At 36.6% G+C, this 20,484-nt stretch overlaps 3 protein-coding genes across 19 annotated transcripts; 2 read left to right on the top strand and 1 right to left on the bottom strand.

The window, feature by feature from the left end:
* Positions 1–8: 8 nt before the first annotated feature.
* LOC110794381 (glutathione S-transferase T3-like) lies at positions 9–2,005 on the bottom strand. Its single transcript, XM_021999355.2, has 2 exons — positions 1,738–2,005; positions 9–1,498 (listed from the first exon to the last, which is right to left on the bottom strand). Exon 2 carries the CDS (start codon positions 1,496–1,498, stop codon positions 605–607), a length of 894 nt encoding a protein of 297 aa, XP_021855047.2. The 5' UTR covers positions 1,738–2,005; the 3' UTR covers positions 9–604.
* LOC110794361 (uncharacterized) lies at positions 2,005–19,833 on the top strand. Of its 17 annotated transcripts, none has more exons than XR_008932959.1 (14): positions 2,005–2,378; positions 4,921–4,995; positions 8,696–10,736; positions 12,921–13,073; positions 13,378–13,494; positions 13,605–13,739; positions 14,315–14,427; positions 14,528–14,628; positions 14,748–14,781; positions 14,970–15,155; positions 15,257–15,349; positions 16,158–16,244; positions 16,431–16,534; positions 17,763–17,797. XR_008932959.1 is itself a non-coding variant. In XM_056843715.1 (13 exons), the coding sequence occupies exon 13, from the start codon at positions 17,793–17,795 to the stop codon at positions 19,617–19,619; it is 1,827 nt and encodes a 608-aa protein (XP_056699693.1). In that variant the 5' UTR covers positions 2,065–2,378; positions 4,921–4,995; positions 12,921–13,073; positions 13,378–13,494; positions 13,605–13,739; positions 14,315–14,427; positions 14,528–14,628; positions 14,748–14,781; positions 14,970–15,155; positions 15,257–15,349; positions 16,158–16,244; positions 16,431–16,534; positions 17,763–17,792; the 3' UTR covers positions 19,620–19,833. The 17 variants fall into 17 exon arrangements, 10 of the variants coding, with proteins under 10 accessions (XP_056699693.1, XP_056699694.1, XP_056699698.1 ...); XR_008932960.1 differs by having other exon boundaries at positions 8,675–10,736; XR_008932961.1 differs by having other exon boundaries at positions 8,667–10,736.
* Positions 5,756–6,223, top strand: LOC130471296 (pentatricopeptide repeat-containing protein At5g48910-like). The gene has a single exon (XM_056841338.1). The coding sequence runs from the start codon at positions 5,756–5,758 to the stop codon at positions 6,221–6,223; it is 468 nt and encodes a 155-aa protein (XP_056697316.1).
* Positions 19,834–20,484: the final 651 nt, after the last annotated feature.

The following is a 20,484-nucleotide window of genomic DNA, read 5'->3' as shown; positions in this document are numbered from 1 at the left end:
TCACGATGCATGGAAGAGTATTAGTTATAAAAACAATAATTAGCAATACTACTACTATGGGCAGTTCAAAGAAAAACACAATACTACTACGTTTTTAGTTAAAAAATGAAATGTGAACATTGGCAATACTATTAGTCTACTACTACCAGTGCTTACTACTACGGTACTTTTCTAGCTCCAGTAGATATGCAAAATCCAAACAAAAAAACAAGAACCAACATTCAAACTCCCAAGTACATAAATAAAGTTACTCTATTTCATACTTTGCTTTAATGATCTTGCATATTTGGTCGTGATTTTTCCTTGTGCTTTCATCCATAGTTGAAGTGTCCTTGAGTAGTATCTCGAAATCGGTTTGACGAACATGTTCTTGCAATAATGTTAGTCTCTTTGTAGCTAAATCTTCAAATTTGTTCCACTTTTCATCAACAATTTCAGAGCTTGTTTTCTTACTCCCTTTCTTCCTTGCTGCGGGCTTTGCCGCCTTTTGACCAATTGGACGTTCATCTAGCATTTGCACTTCATCATTTTCACTTGCATCATGGTTAGAGGAGGAACTATACACACCCGACCTTGATATCTTTGTTCTCTTTAACGAGTTACACTATTTTCTAGAAAATACTTGCCATTTTGGATCAGTATGCAGGACTTCCCAAGCATGAAGGTAGGAAAACTTTCTATTTTCGTAACGTTCCGCAAATAAAATCTTTGCCTTATTGATGATGTCTTCATTATTATGCCCACTAGGATGGCTATCTTTTACAATATTGTAACATCCATTAAACCTTGTAACCTCGGCACTCATTTTGAACCAATGGTTGGACAATTTATCAACAGGTATCTCAGGCCCTTTTTTTTTCCAAGTATTGTAGTATTCAGCGATATTTCGCCAATACAATTCCTTAGTTTGATCAATTCCCTTTATTGGGTCCTTTGAAATGGTTATCCAACTCGTGCATAAATCAACATCTTTATTTTGGCTCCATTTCAACTTGGTTCGTTTTTCTTTAGCTTGATTAGTCTCCTCTTCATGGTGAGAATCAGTTTGAGGAGCTTGAGAATTGTCTCCCAACCTAGTAGTTGGATACATTTCGTTGGTGCTTGAGTCTCCTATGCTATCCCTTCTTGTATTGTCATGAACTATATTTGGTTCATGCAAATAAGGAGGATGAGAAAAGATTCCTGAATGAGTAGGACAATTATCCGGCCGAATTGTATACTCTGTATGAGGATGGTACATTATAGTGTTTGTCGGTACATTTGGTTCATTCAAATACGGAGGACTAGGAAAAAATCCCGATTGAGTGGGAGGATTATCTGGTCCAATTACCGTATACTCCGAATGAGGACGATACATTTGAGTGTTTGGTGGATATGGAGTCATAGGATAGTAACTTTGAGTTGGATGGTGAAGAACTTGTCGGATAGGAAATGGTTGAGGATGTGAGAAACTTGGAGCATGAGAGGTTTGATTGGTATTGTCTTTAACATTATCCATCTGAAAAATTAACAAAGCAAAGGAATTTAAAAAACTGAAACTTCAAAGATTTACGGAGAAGAAGAAGAAAATATGGAGTAGCACTGTAGCAGTTATGCACAAGTTTATTTAAATAAAGTTGAAAAAAAAAACTTTCAAATCCATATTCATTATTTATCCGTTGGAAACTTTGAATGAAGTTATTGGGACCATACAAACATTAAGGGATAAATGGTAGAAGGAATGTGTGTTACACGCACCAATCATATTGCTTTCTTCTGTTGTTGTATATCACGCAAGGACAAAATGGGTCCACTCATTTTTTCCAGCTTTTTGTCAAGCAAATTAGCTCGTTTAAGCTAATTTGCTTGGCCAAGCTAACTTGTCATCTTAACTCCAATGGTTAAGCTAGTAGCTTGAAATTTTTGCAAATTGCAAGCAAGTCCCTAGCTACAATCATTGGAGATGCTCATCTTAACTCCAATGGTTAAGCTAGTAGCTTGAAATTTTTGCAAATTGCAAGCAAGTCCCTAGCTATAACCATTGGAGATGCTCTAAGTAAATTAACCCTACTACTGCCTTTCCCTATTCTTTCCCTGAAATTTCACTCGAAAAAAAAGCACGGTGAACTCCATCCCACTGAACTCACCGGCGACCTTGAATTCCACCACCACCACCACCACCACCGAACTTCACTCTCTCTCAGCTCCTCTTCTTCAATTACACCACCACCGGCCACCAGAGTACCAGCACCGCCGATCTTCACTTCCTCTCAGATTCTCACCACCACCACCGGCGAAGGATTGGGAGGCTTTCTCCACTACCAGAAGAAGTTGCACCTTCCCATCGGCACCGGAGAAACGCTAGATTCCCTCCCACAAGCTCTTCTCCTATCACAGAGGTTAGGGTTCTCTATGTTATGGTTTTCTCTCTTTTTAATTAAGTTATAAATCATGTTTCTAATTCTAAAATTGAATCTATTTTAGTTAAATTTGCCTATTTTATTAGTTTATTGAATTTGTGAGTTAGAATTTGTGGTTTTAGGGTTTAGAGGAGCAAATCAGTTTACCAATTTTTTTTGGAAAAGGCTCTTGCAGAGGCAGGTCTTTCGGTTGAAAATATACATGCCGTTGAGTTGGTAGGCTCCGTAGTTATTTCTTTATTCTGTGAAATCAGCAATTTAATCCTGCATTTCCCAAAAACATAATTGATCAAGCACATAATGCATTTGCGATTCTGTTCATAATACATGGCTGATTTCATTGGAAATATAACAAACTACCGCGAAACAAATTGCTTCTAGTAAGCATCTCCTTGTAACAAAATGTTCCATGATATTCATGCCTGATGCCTGCTGCCTGCTGATAAATAGTACATGCATTCTATATATGTATTTGATACACTTCACATTTAAGCAATTATTTTCTATACCTCGCCGCTTGACAAGATGTATTGCCTCTCTTTAGCAGCATACTACATGTTTTTCAACCAATGTAAAGTATTTTATTTCCTCCTTATCCTGTTTCTATCTTTGTACTCCATCTTTATCCAGTCAAAACATGTTAAAACTTTGCAGCAGTCTGCTTCATCCAATAGGCCGGGTGAAGAGAATTTGTATAATCTACTTCTTCCACAAACACTCCCTAATCATTCTTTCTACACATTGTTGCTAGAAAATCTTAATAATATCACACATAGATACCGGTAGAATCTTCAGGAACTTTTTTGTTCATTCTTGTAATTAGACATAATTTATTCGCGACATTGACATATTCAAAATAACCCGATAAAAGGGATAATCTGCCATACCGTAGAGGAAAATCTTCTCTAAACAATCTTGAAAAGAGGCTAAATGGGAAAGAAAAATAAATGTTGCAAAGTATGCAACTACTTTACAGACATGATCTTTGTCCTCCATTTTGGGTGAAGTATAACTACCTACTTCTAGGATATTCCGCATGTCAATCAAACAACCTCCTTACACTTTACTTCCTAGGAAATGAGACTTAGCATATCAAGCAAACAACACCTAAGGTTTTGAACATGTTAGTGGATGACTACCCTTCTTTGGAATGTGCTTTAAGCTGTAGTAGAAGAAGATTGTATTCAGAGTAACCGTATTCCTTCCCAAAGCTAGCAAAACTTAGTTTTATCTGTTTTCCAAAAAAAAAGTCTTGCTAACTCTCACAACTCTGGAATTATACACAACCAAATAAGAGTAACAAGAAAACTATAACTAACACATGTTGCACATTATCCAATTTCTTCATTCACATAAAATAACATAAAAATTCTGTGAAGGTCGTCGACTAAAGATGACTAATAGAATACATAAGATTTGATCCGTTAGATTTAGTTATAAAATCTGAACCGTTCAAATAAGAAAAAAGAAAAATATATTCTAAAGGGGTTGTTTGCCTACTATTCTAAATTTCTAGAAGGGTAAAACTTTTAATCTTGTTTAATTGTTACCCTTTGATTTTCCGGCCATTGCTATCAAGTACTCCAAGAATTTGCAATACCCTAAGAAAACCTACAGCCGCCCTCTCATCAATCTCTCACCTTAATACGAAACCCTTAATCCAAAATTGACAATTCATAGCTAGTTCTCTTAAAAATTCTTCAATTGTTTTCCTTAAATTGGATTCACTCAATTAATCCAACCAACTTGGGCTTCTTTACGAAAAAGGATTGAAGCTGATTTAAATGGGGATTGTTGATTTATCAAATTTCAACGAAAACGAACTGAATTGGTAAATTTTCGGCCTTAATTCCTTGTTTACTTTACTTTTTATTTAGTTTTTCTCTATTATTTCAATTAAATTGGCGTTTTTCTTGAATCTTCTATGTTAATGTTCATATTTTGATTGGTGAACAAATTTGGGTGTGCATTTAATACCCTCTGAGTTAATCAGATAATGAGTATTCCTCGAATTGATGGGTATTCATCGAATTAGACCAGAAAATCCTATGTTTTGTTTGGATTTTCTAATTTTATTTTATTTTGGTTTCAAAATTCTACTTATTAGATTAAAAACGAAAAAAGCGAGGGAGAAATTCTAGGTATTGTTCAAATAGTTCTCATACTTATGAAAATCATAAAATAGAGGAAATTGTTGCTTGAATTTAGTCTGGAATAAAATGTTTCTAGAAGGTTTAGAAAATCTTCCTTAATATTGGTTTAGCTCATAGCTTTAATTTTATTCTTCTTTTAGAATGAGTAGTAATTAGCAGTTACAGTTGATCGATGTAGTTGATTAATCTGTGTAACTATATGAAATCATGAATCATAATGATTATTTTAGTCTACTAATCTACTATGGTAGCCTTTGTTATAATCTGTGCAAGGATTTTCAAGTTTGATTCTTGTAAACTAATACTTTTGTGTATATTCATTTTGATTTAAAAATACACTGTTAATTACTCTTAAACAATGTGTGCAGCGGACAAGTATAAAACGTTTCGTTGCGGCCTACAATCAGGCACTTTATTTTGATACTTCCATGTCAGGTGACTAGGTGAGTCTCCCCTTTGCTTCACAACCTTGCCTATCTTAAACTTCTTGAACCTCAGTAACCTTAAAGAGTTAACTAGTTCTATACCACCTCAAATAGGTAATTAAGTTGTCTCATTTGACCAACCTTTCCTTAAAAGCTAATAAGATAAGAGGTTCGGTATCCTCTTCTCTTAATGGTCTACATAAGTTAAAATAAGCTCTATCTTAACCAAAATATATCTTAACCAAAATAACCTCTCTGGCACCATACCCAACTCTGTTTTTCAATCACTAATATTGACTTTGGAAGTTTGTCTTTGATTGTTGATATGACTTTACCTCGAAACATGCTTGCTTGCGCTTCACTTCTGGAGGTCTGTTGCAGAACCAAGAACCTCCAAAACCTGCAGATACTCCATTCCCAAACTATTAAACTCGGCTATTCATACAATGACTTCATCCGAGCAAAGATCGTGTCTTCCTACATCGCTTGTGCTGAATTTTCCGATGCTGAGCTTATGTTCTCTTTCACTAACCGTAAATTCACCTTTCTCTACAACACCTTTATCAGGGGGTACGCTTCTACCAAGCAATTCCATCGTTCTCTTTCTTTTTTCCATCAATTGCTCCAAGATCGCAAACCCATTGACCTCAACACCCTTCCCGCAGTTCTTAAATCTGTTGCCGCGCTTTCGTACTTACGAATTGGACGGCGACTCCACAGTTTCGTTTTAGTACATGGGTTTAGTTTTGATATTGCTCATTGCAACGCCTTGATCACAATGTATTGTAAGTGCGGTGAGTTGGAGTCTGCACGTAAGGTGTTCGATAAAAGGCCTAGAAGAAACTTGATTACATGGAGTGCCATAATGGGTGGTTATGGAATGCATGGGAACGTTGATGAGGTATTTTTTTTGTTTGATACGATGCTGATTGCGGGTGTTTGGCCAGACGAGGTGATGTTTACCACAATTCTTACAGCTTGTAGTCATGGAGGAAGGGTAAAGGAGGGGGAGGAATATTTTGAGATGATGGTTGAGATATTTCATATACGGCCGACCAAGGAACATTGTAGTTGTATGGTTGATATGTTGGGTAGAGCTGGGAAAATAGAAGAAGCTAGGGGAATTATTGAGAGCATGGAGATGGAGCCTGATGCGTGTTTGTGGAGGGCATTTCTCGGGGCCTGCAAAATTCAAGGGAAGTCTGAGATAACTGTGAGAGGAAAACTCTGGAGGCTAACAGATTAGTGGATGAGTACTAATACTATACCAAGTATTATTACAGTTAGGGAAGATGCTAGACAATTTTCCGTTGCTGTGTAAATTTCAAGTGTGAAATTTGCTAGACTTCTGGAATGCTGAAGAGTATGTTAGTAAAATATAAGCTTGTCCAAAACTAAACTAAGTTACCAATACATTCTGGATTTTATGATGCAGGGTGTCAAATTAATACTTCAGTTTTTGCTTACCAAAAGATTATTTCGTTTATAGATTTGGAGCGGAGTTTACCATACTTCTTTGCTGCTGGAATACATATAATTTTGAAATCGTACATATACATAAACTTTTAGACAGCTTCACTGTTATGTGAAAAGTAGCAAATTCTTTTGCCAAAAAAAAAATAGCAATAATCAATCAGAAAATCAAAATAATTGCAGAACTGTGGGCCTGTGGCACTCTTAAGATGGTTCATCATCCGTGATTTGTATTATGTGACAGTGTGTGTTTGAAAAGGCTCTTGACCTACCATGTGTTGGGCCAAGTATATTTTATGGCACTCTCAAGATTTATCTGCTTAAGGCATTATTTTACTGTAGTTGATAACAAGATCATGTTTTTCAGTGTCACTATTAACAATTATCAAAGGTCTTTCATAAAATCATGTCATATCCTTAATTGTAAGAGGCGGGGACAGTGTCACAACTAATTCCCGAAGATGAGAGTGCATTGCTAAACAAACATGCATCATTTAAGCTGATGTTTGGTTGCATTTGGGAAGTTATATTTACCATGTATTTGCAATTCCCATATATTTTAACTTCCTATGAATTAACATTCATGTTTGGTTGAGCATGGGAAGTAAGAACTCCTCCATTTTGGGTGGAGTATAACTACCTATTTCTAGGATGTTCCACATGTCAAGGAAACAACCTCCTTACACTTTACTTCCTAGGAGATGAGACTTCTCATGACTTAGGATATTAAGCAAACAACACCTAAGGTTTTGAACATGTTAGTGGATGACTACTCTTCTTTGGAATGTGCTTTAAGCTGTAGTAGAAGATTGTCTTCAGAGTAACCGTATTCCTCCCCAAAGCTAGCAAAACTTAGTTTTATCTGTTTTCCAAAAAATAAAGTCTTGCTAACTCTCACAACTCTGGAATTATACACAACCAAATAAGAGCAACACGGAAACTATAATTTACACATGTTGCACATTATCCAACTTCGTCATTCACATAGCATAACATTATCGTGCATAAGAGTGCTACGTAGTAGAATGTAAAACAATAAATTTTGCGTACTTTTGTTTTCTTAATGGTTTTTTTTTCATTATGAGTTGCTTTTGCAAAACAAGAGTACAACACCTTAGTGATATCCTTCCCAGCGACTAGCTAATGTACCTTAAAGGATATAACTACACTTTCCAGGATCATAGGCAAATAATCAGAACATGTTTCAGAAGACGGCAAAATAATGAAACAGGTCATGGAAAACCACATATACAACACATAAAATCAAATTAAGAGCAGAGTTATACGCTAATTAAGAGCAGAGCAGAGTTTTTTCAAGCCATTATTGTCTCTCTCTAAAAAAGTGTAGCATCTTTATCCTTTCCCTCTCCATACGCTCACACAAAAACTTGCAACAACACTCTCTGAATACGTTCTTCTTCATCAAATTCGTCCAGATTCGTGCAATTTTACTACAAAATTATCGATTTTCTTCACCAAATTTCCGGATTCCTCGTTTTTAGGTTTAATTCAAAGGTACAATTTCAAATTTGGGTCTATTTTTCAATTGTGTAATATCCTAATTTATTGATTCATGTGTTTGATCTCGTTAGTAAGATAATTATTGTATATTGTATAGAATATTTTCTAAATTTTCAGTTTTTTTATTGTCTTGTATGTTCTAGAAATTTATGGAATTTTTCATCCATATTTGTTCGATCCAATTTTACGATATTCAATCTTAATTTTCATTTATTTGATTCGAATTTGTATGAATAAATGAATTAGATCGATTTGTTAGAAGCTCAACTGACTGTGTGTGCATAAGCATGTTTCCTTTGAAAAAGTTAGCAACAGTAAATATGGATTCTGGTGAATTTTCCAAGAATTTATGTCGGTATTATGTTCTAAATCATGATTGCTTATGTTCTAAACCAGTCATTCAAATGTTCTAAATTAGTGTTTTTATGTTCTAAACTATTGTGTGTTCAAAATTGTATACCGCAATGGTAAGATATTCCAATATCCATTAGCTTCCTATTACAGTATCCTCTATGGTCTGTCCCAAGCTATTCAAATATCAGGCCACTAGCTTCCTAATTGTTCGATTAAGGTTTTTGTTTATCATTTTCTTGAATTAGGTGTATGATTACTTCGAATTAGCGTATTGTGTCTATTTGTAAGATATTATGATATTACACAGTTTGCTTTGACAGTGACCTGTATAATACTAACAGACAGGCAGTCCTACAAATCTTGTCCACAGAGTTTGCAGATAGTGTCAGAAAGCATAAGACCAACAACCCTTAAATTGAGGTCATCGCTCATCAGTCATCGGTCCTTTTTCAATATCTCTACAGTACTAGAGCTAAGCGTTCAAAGTGACAAGGGAAAAGCGGAATTAAGTGGGAAAACATAGGTTCGTTCGTGTTGACCTAACCGAAGATATGACACTAAAACAACTTGACATTATGACTTTCAGGTTCCTGCCCTTGACCATCAGTCCTTTTTCGAATGATACTCTTTCGGTCAAGATAGAACTTTTGGTGTTCATATTTTTGCTGTAAGAACCATTTTCCCATCAGTGCACACAAACTGTTGGATGAAATTCCCGTTAGAAGTGAGCCTCTAGCAGTGGTTATTGTTTAAGAAAAATGGTTTCATGGGGAAGTAGATTGATCTTCTTATTAAGCAGGACAACACTTCGAAAGTATGGAAGGGTGTTCTTTAGAGAGTTAAATGTTGGAACTGATGTGAGCAAGTATGAATTATGTACAACACTTCATTCTTGTACAAAGGTTCGAGATTGTCAACTGGGTATGCAAACTCATGCCAAGATAATTCAGTATGGTCATGGAGATAATTTAATCTTGAGCAGCGCCCTTGTTGATTTTTATTCGAAATGTTGTGGGATTGAGGAAGCTAGGCGCATATTTGATGGGATGAAGCAGCATGATCAAGTGTCGTGGACATCGATTATATCGGGGTATTCACAATATGATGGTGGAGTTGAAGCCAACTTGTTGTTCAAGAAGATGTTAACAAGTGATACTGAACCTAATTGCTATACTTATGTTAGTGTTATTGCTGCATGTTCTGGAGGGAAAGAACCTCTTAAACAAGGCTTACTGATTCATGCTCATGTTATCAAGCTTGGATACGCGGGTGAAAGTTTCATGGTTAGCTCTTTGATTGATTATTACTCAAAGTGTGGGAGTGTTGGTGCTGCTACTTTGATTTTTCATGAAGCCGCAACTAGGGATAATATTGTGTATAACTCAATGATTGCTTGTCATTGCCATAACCTTTACGTGGAAAATGCTGTTAGATTGTTTTTACATATGAGAAATCAGGGTATTAGTTCTACTGATTTCACAATGAGCAGCATTTTGCATGCATCTGGGAGGCTATCAGTTATCCAAGTTGGGAGGCAGGTGCATGGCTTGGTAATGAAATTTGGTTTCTTGACCAATCTGTTTGTTTTGAGCTCTCTGATCGACATGTACTCAAAAAGCGGTAGCATTGATGAAGCTCGTTATGTTTTCGATCAAACAACCGAGAAGAACAATGTTTTGTGGACATCTATGGTTTCAGGGTATGCGCAGAGTGGAAGACCAACAGAGGCACTAGATCTGTTTGATCATATGGTAGGCAAAGGCTTTTTGCCTGATCATATTTGCTTTACTGCTGTCTTAAGTGCTTGTAATCACGCGGGCTTACTTGACAGAGCTGTAGAACACTTCAACAAGATGATAAAGGATTATGATCTGTCTCCTACATTAGACCAATATTCTTGTTTGATTGACTTGTATGCAAGACAAGGGTACTTAACAAAGGCGATCCAGCTGATGGAAGAGATGCCTTTTGATCCCAACCATGTCACATTGAGTTCACTCTTGAGTTGCTGCAGAACATATGGTGCTGTTGAATTGGGTAGAGAGGTTGCTAACCGGCTATTGGCTCTGCAGCCACATAATTCCGCTGCTTACTTAACAATGGCTCGTATGTATTCTGAAGCTGGCTTATGGGACGAGGCTGCCAATATCAGAAAATTGATGAAGCCGAAAGGAGTTGAAAAGTGTGCAGCATGGAGTTGGGTTGAAGTAGACAAAGAGTTGAGTTATTCTTAGTAGGTTCAGCGTGCCATCATACATGTCTCAATTTTTTTGTCTTGTCAGAGCACCTTAACTTGATGCATCTGAAATGTACGTGAGCCAATGATGGTGTACAACATTGTTCTTGCAAGGGAAGTGCAAGGGGCAAGGGGCAAGTATGCATGTAATACGGAGTACTTGAGATGTATCAAGGTATAACTCTGATCTTAATTTGATTTTATGTGTGTATATATGGTTTTCCATGACCTGTTTCATTATTTTGCCGTCTTCTGAAATATATTCTGATTATTTGCCTATGATCCTTGAAAGTGTAGTTATATCCTTTAAGGTATATTAGCTAGCCGCTGGGAACGATATCACTAAGGTGTTGTACTCTTGTTTTCCAAAAGCAACTCATAATGAAAAACCATTAAGAAAACAAAAGTACGCAAGATTTATTGTTTGTTTTACATTCTACTACGTAGCATTCTTATGCAGTTATGCACGATAATGTTATGCTATGTGAATGACGAAGTTGGATAATGTGCAACATGTGTTAGTTATAGTTTTCGTGTTGCTCTTATTTGGTTGTGTATAATTCCAGAGTTGTGAGAGTTAGCAAGACTTTTTTTTTTGGGAAAACAGATAAAACTAAGTTTTGCTAGCTTTGGGGAGGAATACGGTTACTCTGAATACAATCTTCTTCTACTACAGCTTAAAGCACATTCCAAAGAAGGGTAGTCATCCACTAACATGTTCAAAACCTTAGGTGTTGTTTGCTTGATATTCTAATTCATGTGAAGTCTCATTTCCTAGGAAGTAAAGTGTAAGGAGGTTGTTTGCTTGACATGCGGAACATCCTAGAAGTAGGTAGTTATACATCACCCAAAATGGAGGAGTTCTTACTTCCCATGCTCAACCAAACAAGAATGTTCAATTCATATGAAGTTAAAATATATGGGAATTGCAAATACAAGGTAAATATAACTTCCCAAATGCAACCAAACATCAACTTAAAATGATGCATGTTTGTTTAGCAATGCACTCTCATCTCCGGGAATTAGTTGTGACATTGTCCCAGCCTCTTACAATTAAGGATATGACATGATTTTACGAAAGACCTTTATTAATTTTTAATAGTGACATTGAAAAACATGATCTTGTTATCAACTACAGTAAAATAATGCGCGCGACTATTTAATTCTGATGGGATAAAGCATTTTGTTTGTTTTATTGGTGAAGAAAGGTACATTCGATCCATTACTCACCTTCCAATAGTGGTCTTAATTTTAAGTTGCAAGATTTTCTGTGTAGTCTGTGCTAGATTTGTTTTATTTGTTTTACCTTACTGAATAATTAGTTGATTGGACAATCTAATTGCACTCTGAAAATTCAAGCATCCTACTGTGTTGAAACAGTAAAGTGCTGAAAATGATTAATAATTATGAACTCTCTTTGCGTTTTAAGCTTGTAAATTCAATCAATTTTTGATTTGTTGGTGTCACTTGCGCATACAAAAAGATCAAGCATCATGTGATTTTAAATAAGTGGTATGAAGTATTTGTTTTCAGGTGGTATTCCGTACCTTGGTAGAAAACTAGAAATGGAGGATTTACTCCGTATTAAAATTTACATTCTATAGTGATCGATAATGTTACATACTTCTTCCATTCTTATTTACATGACACAATTTGGTTTTGGACACTATTCCTACAAGCTCATTCGCCGCCCTACCCTTCTACCATCATCTGAAAACCACGGACATCTGTCTATTTTTTTTGTCAACCCCCCTTTCTATCTCTATCTCTTTCTTCGTTTTTCTGCTTTCCTCTCCTCTCATCCCATGGCGATGGTACCTCCGCCCTCCTCTTCATGGCGATGGTACCTCCGCCAGTCTGCCCTCTTTTCTCCTGTTTATCTTCTTCGACATCAGAGTAATCGCTCACCACCTCTTCTCTTCCTTTTTGATGGTGCTTAAAGACTAAAATATGGTACCATCATCACCAAGAATCTCCCTTGCAAGGTAAAATTAGGTGTTTTGGGGATTTTTTGTGCTTGTATTGGACGTTTTTGGGTTTGATTTCTTTGATTCTTTTAGAGATTTCACTTGAAAATAGTATTAGCATGACATTGAATAATTTTACGGTGCTTGTATCTCTAATTTTAGGGGTTAAGTGACGTTGCTTTGCATTTTTAACGATTGCTTCGATTTCTGATTTATTTCTCTAATAATATTGTTAGGGATTTTGTTTGATAAATTCATGAAATTGGATTTGTATGTTAGGGTTTTTTCTTCAATGCGTATTCACCACTATCTCGTTATCTTTGTCAGGTTTCAATTTCAGTTTCAGTTTCATTTTTTTCACTTCGTGATATGTAACTGTACACCCACCTCAGGTTTCTAAGTTTTTGGACCTTCATAAGTCTCCCTGAAAGGAATGGATTGAGGATTTCGGATGCTAATGCGAGCACACTAGAATAGAAGTTGGATGGATGAGATCAGAAATCCCTGGAATGCGTGGAATGAAAAACAGGATGTTTTCTAGAAAGGTAAGTTTTTTATTTTATTTACTCAAATTCTTTGCTGATTTTCAATTGTCAAATTACAGTCTTATAAAAGTTTTAAAGAAATATTAGCAATGAAAATGATGTATAACTGAACAGGTAATTTGCGAAGTTAATCGTCTAAGTTAGTAAGATTTGATGTCAAAAGTCAATTATAGCTCATTACTTTTAAATAGATGGTGATGTTATATTGTAGTGGACATGCCTCTAAGTAATAGCAGATATTTAGCTGAGTTTGAATGTTCGATGTACTCATGTATGGCATTTTGATATGTATGCTTACCTGCAGAAACCTGGAGCATTAGATGAATGATATGAGTAGAATATAACAATTCGGAATCTTATAAACCATGGGTGCTGGTCTATCAGGAGTTTTGCAAGCATAAGCACTCGATGCAGCCTTCAGGTGAATTCACTAAGTTATGTTTTCTTTCCTAGAATCTGTTATATATGCACAAACCCTAGAAACAGTAGCAAATTTGGATATTCCTCTTAAAATTTCATTTTCATTTGCAGAGGGGAAGGAATATTCATTAAAGGTTGATGTCATTAGCGGGAATCTGTGGTTCTTGGTTAAGTGTCTTTGAAATGGAGAGAAGGGAGCCTTGATAGTGTGCTGAGATGTTCTATGTTTACGAGTTCCGTGATCTGGTTAGTTGATTTCATCTGTATTGTGTGATTTGGTTAGTTGATTTCATCTGTATCCACTGTGTGATCTGGTTAGTTGATTTCATCTGTATCCACTGTGTGTATGTTGTATTGCTTATTTGTTTCTTTACTTCTTGTTCTGTTTTCTTGCATTTTTAAGTATATGGTTTGCCGTTTAAAACTTAGCTTTAAGTTGACTCTTTGGGATTGCAAGTGGCATTTTGTGCTTCGAACTCATTTTCGAAAGCCAACAAGTGTCTCAGAGAGCTCATTCTACCTATGTTTAATTTTTATTTTGTTTGTGAATTCCTGTCGTCTGTTTAAAAGTAGTGTACTTTATTCGAGTATTATGTTGTAGTTGTAGGGTTAGGCTTTCAAACTTTGTATTTTGTCATTTGGGACTCTAGGATTTATTTTACTATAGTTGGTTTAAATGCGCGATAATTTGCTGGGTTTAGGAGAATGAGGATGGTTATTGCTTGCTTTAATAGAATTTGATCTCTTTTGATTGCTGGTTGATTTTCTACTGACCTAATGCCTCAAAATTGTCTCCCTTGAAATTACATGGTTGGCTGTAGGTATGCTCGTCAAAGAGACATGTTGATGGATCACTAGCATTCTAGGACTACAACATAGAGCTGGAGGATCACAGAGGGCAGAAGGTTAAACTGGATTCTGAGTCTGAGCAAAGGTCTGTGCTTGCTTATTACAAGTGTTACTTTACGCACTAACTGGTGCTCCTGAATCTCTTCAGTTTTAGATGTTGACATTCAACCACATGTGCCTTATAGGTTAAATTTGGCAGAGCAATAATGATGGGTCTGCATATAAAAAGGGGAAAAAACTAATGAGAAAGAAAGAGTACAAATTAGAGGTGCTTCTAATGGGAGAGGTTAGTGGTACCATGTCTTTGAAAGGAAGAAATTATTTTGTCAAATGAAATTCTAATTTTCTCGTTATATTTGTTTCTACTTATGATGTTCTTAACATGATATCCATTATGTTTTCCAGGAGGTCTTTCTCTCTTGATACGAAATTCATAGAGGTATTACTTATTGCTTTTCTTTTATGAGCTTCTGGTCAGCTGGTGTCTTATAGTGGTGAATATTGCTATCGACTGGTGTCTTATAGTGATGTATATTGCTTATCTGGGTGTATCTGGTCAACTGCTTTCTTCTTGCTGTCTCTTGCATATGGTTATATGATTTCTAATTCATTGGTTTATATTGACAGTGCATTGATAATATTACGATCTTTCAATTTGACATGGTGTGGTGCTGTTTTATGCTCTGTGACATCAACTTTCTTTCAATTTAAAGAGCATCTTGCGAAATCTAGAAGAGTTATTGAACATACTCATGGAAAATTTGTCTCTCGTGCAAGAGAGCTTAACAACAGCCATAGCCTAGATATGTCATTGTAGGTCACATTCTTCTTTTTTCTTATTTTGTTGTATCTCAGAAGCCGGGAAAGCAGACCGGTGCATAAATTTTTTTCTTTTTTTTTTTGGTTCCTCCTAGATATTTGAGGTTGGAGCTATTGGAAGGTGTGGCAGCATTTCACTGTGGCAAATTCGGCAAATGCAGAGAAGCTTTGGCAGATGATTCGATAAGGTATGGAGAAGTTGGATTTATATTGTATTCTTCAAGATGAGCATCAGCAGGTTCTGTGTGAGACAAATTATTCATCATATCAGGCTTTGATCAATAGATTTTACATCAATTTCTTGCTTTACCTTTGTTTCTTTGCTCTATTTCTTTCCTTCTGTCCTGACTTTTGCACGGTAGAAAATTTTCTTGATTGTTACTGAGTTGTTTTGCTGGTTTGTTTATTCGTTGAACCTAGCCAATGGAATTGATACACCTTTACGTGGTTATCCATATGGGATTGCTTTTTCCAATATGGTAGTTTAGTTGAGGAGGTGGATGGACATACTGCTATAATATATCATAGACTTCCATCTTGACTGGTTGTTTCTTTTATTATTTATTTGTTTAGGTTTGAGGGAGGCGGGGGGAACTAGAATGTAGAATTCTTGTGCAGATTCGAGCAGGAATCTTGTAGATCCTTTTTTATGGCTTTGGCTATGAGTCTGACGATTATCATACTTGTGTGTGTTGGGGGGGGGGGGGGGGGGGGGGGGGGGTTAATAATTTGTCTGTCAATTACAAAGAGTAGATATCACTTTTGTGCTTTAACATAGGCAGTTGGTATTAAGTAGACCTATTCATAAATGTTCTGGTCCAAAAACTTGAATATTTCCATTTTAGTTTCTAGCATGTTTTTGGTTGGATCTTTATGTGACAGAAAGCTTGTTTGCCTCTCTACCGGCTAGGGATTAATGTGAAAGGATATGTAATACAGATCTTGGTAATCTGGGGTTAGAATAATCTCATGATTTTGCTGTTGTTTTCCTTTTAGTTTCTGGCCACCCATCATAGAGTTTCAATTGAAAGGTCTCGTATGGGATATCAATTTTTCGACCAATGGGAAGTTGACTTATGAAAGGTAAATTACTTGTGTTAATTCAGTGAGGCCGTTGTATTGACATATTTGAGAACTGAATTTTGTGAGAACTTTCTCATCCTTCTTCGGGTGTGAATTTGAAGTCTTTGAATTGATTGATTTAATGCTGTTCAAGCTCTCTTCTTCCACAATCTTAATCCTGAGTGATTTCTTCCTTTAATAATGCAGTTCACCACTTAACCTGCAACTCAGCTTAGGAAACAGCTTCATGCAACTAGTATTGAGGCTTTAATTTCAGAACTGCAAGAGTGTTGATCGCAAATTATGTACAGGTATGTTTGTAAAATGCAGCTAACATGTCTTGTAGGATTCCTGTTTATAAAACAAAAGTGTTGAATGTGGCTGAGGCACCTAACCCCAAATATTTGAGTCTCATTTAAAGCTGATGCATGGGAATGTTTCCATTTCACTCCAATGTTGTTGACATATATCATATATTTCAATGATTAGTATGAGAAATTGAGAAATATCAACTTTCATTGTGATTAAGAACTTACTTAGGCAACTTAGCAATACTCTGGGAACAGCCGTGCCTTTCGGTTGATATTGAGGCAGGGCATCCTATCCAAATCAGCAGTACTGTTCTAGAAGATTTACATGAGAGTGAGTCTGAAGGAGATGAATGGAGAATAGATTAGGAACGAGGTAGCTAAGATGGGTTGTTGATAGGGTTTTTAGGTCAGTTTGGTTCCGGGTTGGGTCGAGTATGTATTAGCCACTATTCGGTACGAGTCTTATACTAGTCAATATTATCTGGTCGGGTTATGGGCTCCCAGCAATAGGGTTTTAAGCGGATTGGACTCCATTGGGCTGTTCGGTATCGGACAGCTTCATATATTGGGTAAGAAACTAACACTGGCATAGTGGCACACCGTAGCAGATAATACTGATCATCCATATAAAGGAACAGAAACATACACGGTAACAATTAGACAAGAATGGAAAAAAGACCGTTTGGAAAAAATATTAACCACCTAGCACCGATAACTTTTACTGACTTCCTTTACGTTTTTTCACTTTTTTTTGATGCCATTTTTTTCAAAGTTGTTTAAGAAAAGCATTTGAGGTTATCAACATGATTTTCCGCTCTATTTACTTTAGTCTAATTTATAATATTGTTGTCTTAGTTGACAACCTTTAGTCGTTTCTATTGTTTAGCAATAATTGACAATTAACAAAGACCCCAAGTCCCAACTAACCACACTATACAGACAACGGAACTTGTTTCTTATCTTCTAGGCAATTTGGCATAAAATAATTCTTATCAAAGTTGGTTACAACTGCTCCATATTCTTAAGTCTAAACGAGTACGTTATAAATAAATGCATTACAAAGCATATAGAACTGTGCCAATTTGTGTTTCTGGTATGTTCACTCTTAACAACTCTGATTTTGTTCAACTCTGAATTTATTCAATTGGATTTTATTCAATTTGTGTTTCTGTGTTTTGGTGTTTTGTTTTCCAATTTATTATCTAATCTGCTGTTTTCTTGATACTAGACCAAACAACGAAAAAACGGGGGCACGAAAATGGCAGCTTACACAATGAAGTCAGACAAGACTTTCCTTCGATGTTTGGACACAGGAGCGATCGAAGTATACGAGTTGGATAGTCCTTACCTATTTCCGGTAAAAGGGAAACAGTGGAGTCACCTTGGAATCAGTATAGGGCCTGGCAACAAACATGAATTGCTGAAGATCGGGGACAGAGATATCAGTGGTGATAGTCTGCAGACCTTGATTAAAGATCTTTTCAACTCGCGACTGATTGTTAATCGTGAGGGACTTGGTTTCCTTGCGACTGCAGGGGTCACAGCTGTGATCTTGGAGGTGGATTACTACAGGCTGTTTGATCTCTTTGATTGGTCCAAGTACCAAGTCAATGCATCTCTCAACACTAAATGGGCTCGCAGCAACTTTATGGATGGCCGTCCCTTGGATATATTAGGGAGCAATCAAGGGAATGGCAACCACGATGACAAAAAGAAATTGAGTGATAAGGAGAAGGAGTTGGAGAACGCGAAGCTTAAGCATAAAGAGGAGTTAGAGGATGTGAAGCTTAAGCATAAAAGGGAGCTAGAAGAGGTGAAGCTTACGCATAAACAAGAGCTAGAGGATATGAAGCTTAAACTTAAAGAGGAGTTAGAGAAAGTGAAGCGTAAGAATGAGGAAGAAAGGAAGGAGAAGGAGGAGAAGATAGATAACATGAAGGAGGTGTTGACGAAAGCGGAGGAAGAGTTGAAGGACAGACAAGAGAAGATTAAGAAATTGAAAGAGGAGGTGGCGCGTGTAAAGCAGGAAGAATTGAAGAAGAAACAAGATGAGGTAGACAAATTGAAAGAGGAGTTGGAGACAGTAGAGCGTAAAAATTTGGAGGAATCAAAGAGGAAAGAAAATAAGATAGAGAAATTGAGAGAGGAGTTGGATGAGGCAGAGCGTAGGAAGCGAATAGAGTTGAAGGATAAAGAAGATGAGATAGACGAACTGATAGAGAAGTTGGAGCGTAAAAGGGAAACAGAAGAATTGAAAGAAGCGTTGGAGGAATCAAAGAGGAAACAAAATAAGATACAGAAATTGAGAGAGGAGTTGGATGAGGCAGAGCGTAGGAAGCGATTAGAGTTGAAGGATAAAGAAGATGAGATAAACGAACTGATAGAGAAGTTGGATCGTAAAAGGGAAACAGAAGAATCGAAAGAAGAGTTGGAGGAAGCCGAACGTAGAAAACAGAAAGAGTTAAAGAAGAAACAAGATGAGATTGATGAACTGAAGAAAAAGCACAAGGCGGAATTAGAGGCAAAGAATGAAGAAAATATGGTTTTGGAAGAGGAGTTGAAATTACATGTATTTCTAAGGAGTGGTTTCACAAAATCATATTTATTTTTTAATAGGTTGATGGAACACATGGTGACCAAGTTGCCATCTTCAAAATTGAGCATCGTACCTGAAAGATCAGCTAAAGAACACACTAAACCGGTAACCGAGGGGATTGTTCCATTTATGCCAATAGGGCCAATACTCGACTCAGTATCAAATTTTCCTAGTCAAAAAATTTATTGCGAAGAATCATTTTACGGTACTTACCACGATTATGACTTGGATAATTGGCAGGTTGTTCGAGTAGCGTATACTATACTGGCGGGTAATCGATCATTTACAATAGCGTTTTACAACGGTAGGAAGTTTCGCAACAGTAATGGATTCAACAGTAAGTATCAATATTTCATTCCATGTCACCCTGAGTACCTTTCACACTATAACACAAATGTAGGTGGTGTTTGTGTATACAATATAGTTGGGGTTGGCGTAAGATATAGTATTGTGTGCTTTGATACAAGTGGGAGTGAGCTATACCCATGATTTTGCATGTTCTTCTGGTATGTACACCACTGAGTACTGACTGATGATTTCTGTATTTATATTTAAATAATTGTAAAAGAGAGCTATGAATATAATGCGTTCTACTTGTAATATATAGATGAACAACTTGTATTGTATCCCCTGTTTTATTTTTTTTGATGAACAATCTCTTGTGGAATGAAATATTGGGGAAATGTAGATTGATTTTTGCCCACGGTTGCCACTAGCCAAAGTAAGCACGTACGTTTGCTAAAGTTGATGATTGTTCTCTCGCTTTTGTTGCTGTTAGAATATCGTCTTCTTTTACTGTTTTTCTCTAATATGCTGGCGACATCGTGGTGGCATTTTGGGATCAGTAATCTTTCTGAGATGATGGTTCTTACGATCAAACTCGTATAAGTTTAGAATTTACCTTTTCTTCTTTTTCAACATTTCTGTAGTTGTTACTTATAGCTAAAGATGGCTGTGACCCGGCACGAAAAAAGATTGGCCCGGCACAGGCACGAAAAAAGCACGGCCCGGCACGAGCACGAAAGTCGTGGGCTTATTTTTTTGGAAAAAAATCATGACAAAGTATGATACGACTCGACCCGGCACAACAAAACACGCTAAATTTAGTAAATTTATGCTTAAGCACGACGGTCCGGCCTGGCACGACACGAAAGTCTGTGGGCTCGGCCCGTGGCACGAAGCCCGATCGGCCTGGCCCACAACCATCTTTACTTAGAGTGGTCTGTTGGCTGATTCACATCATTGACTGTACAGGTGCATTTGTTGGTTGTTCCTTTGAGATAGTATATCTTTACAGATCGTCAGAAAGAAAATTTTGCATTTTATTGTAATTCATCTTAGTTGGCGTCTGGCA

This window comes from Spinacia oleracea, chromosome 4 (genome assembly GCF_020520425.1).
Source record: "Spinacia oleracea cultivar Varoflay chromosome 4, BTI_SOV_V1, whole genome shotgun sequence".
NCBI classification, from domain to species: domain Eukaryota; kingdom Viridiplantae; phylum Streptophyta; class Magnoliopsida; order Caryophyllales; family Amaranthaceae; genus Spinacia; species Spinacia oleracea.
This window is presented reverse-complemented; position numbering and strand designations above follow the sequence as displayed.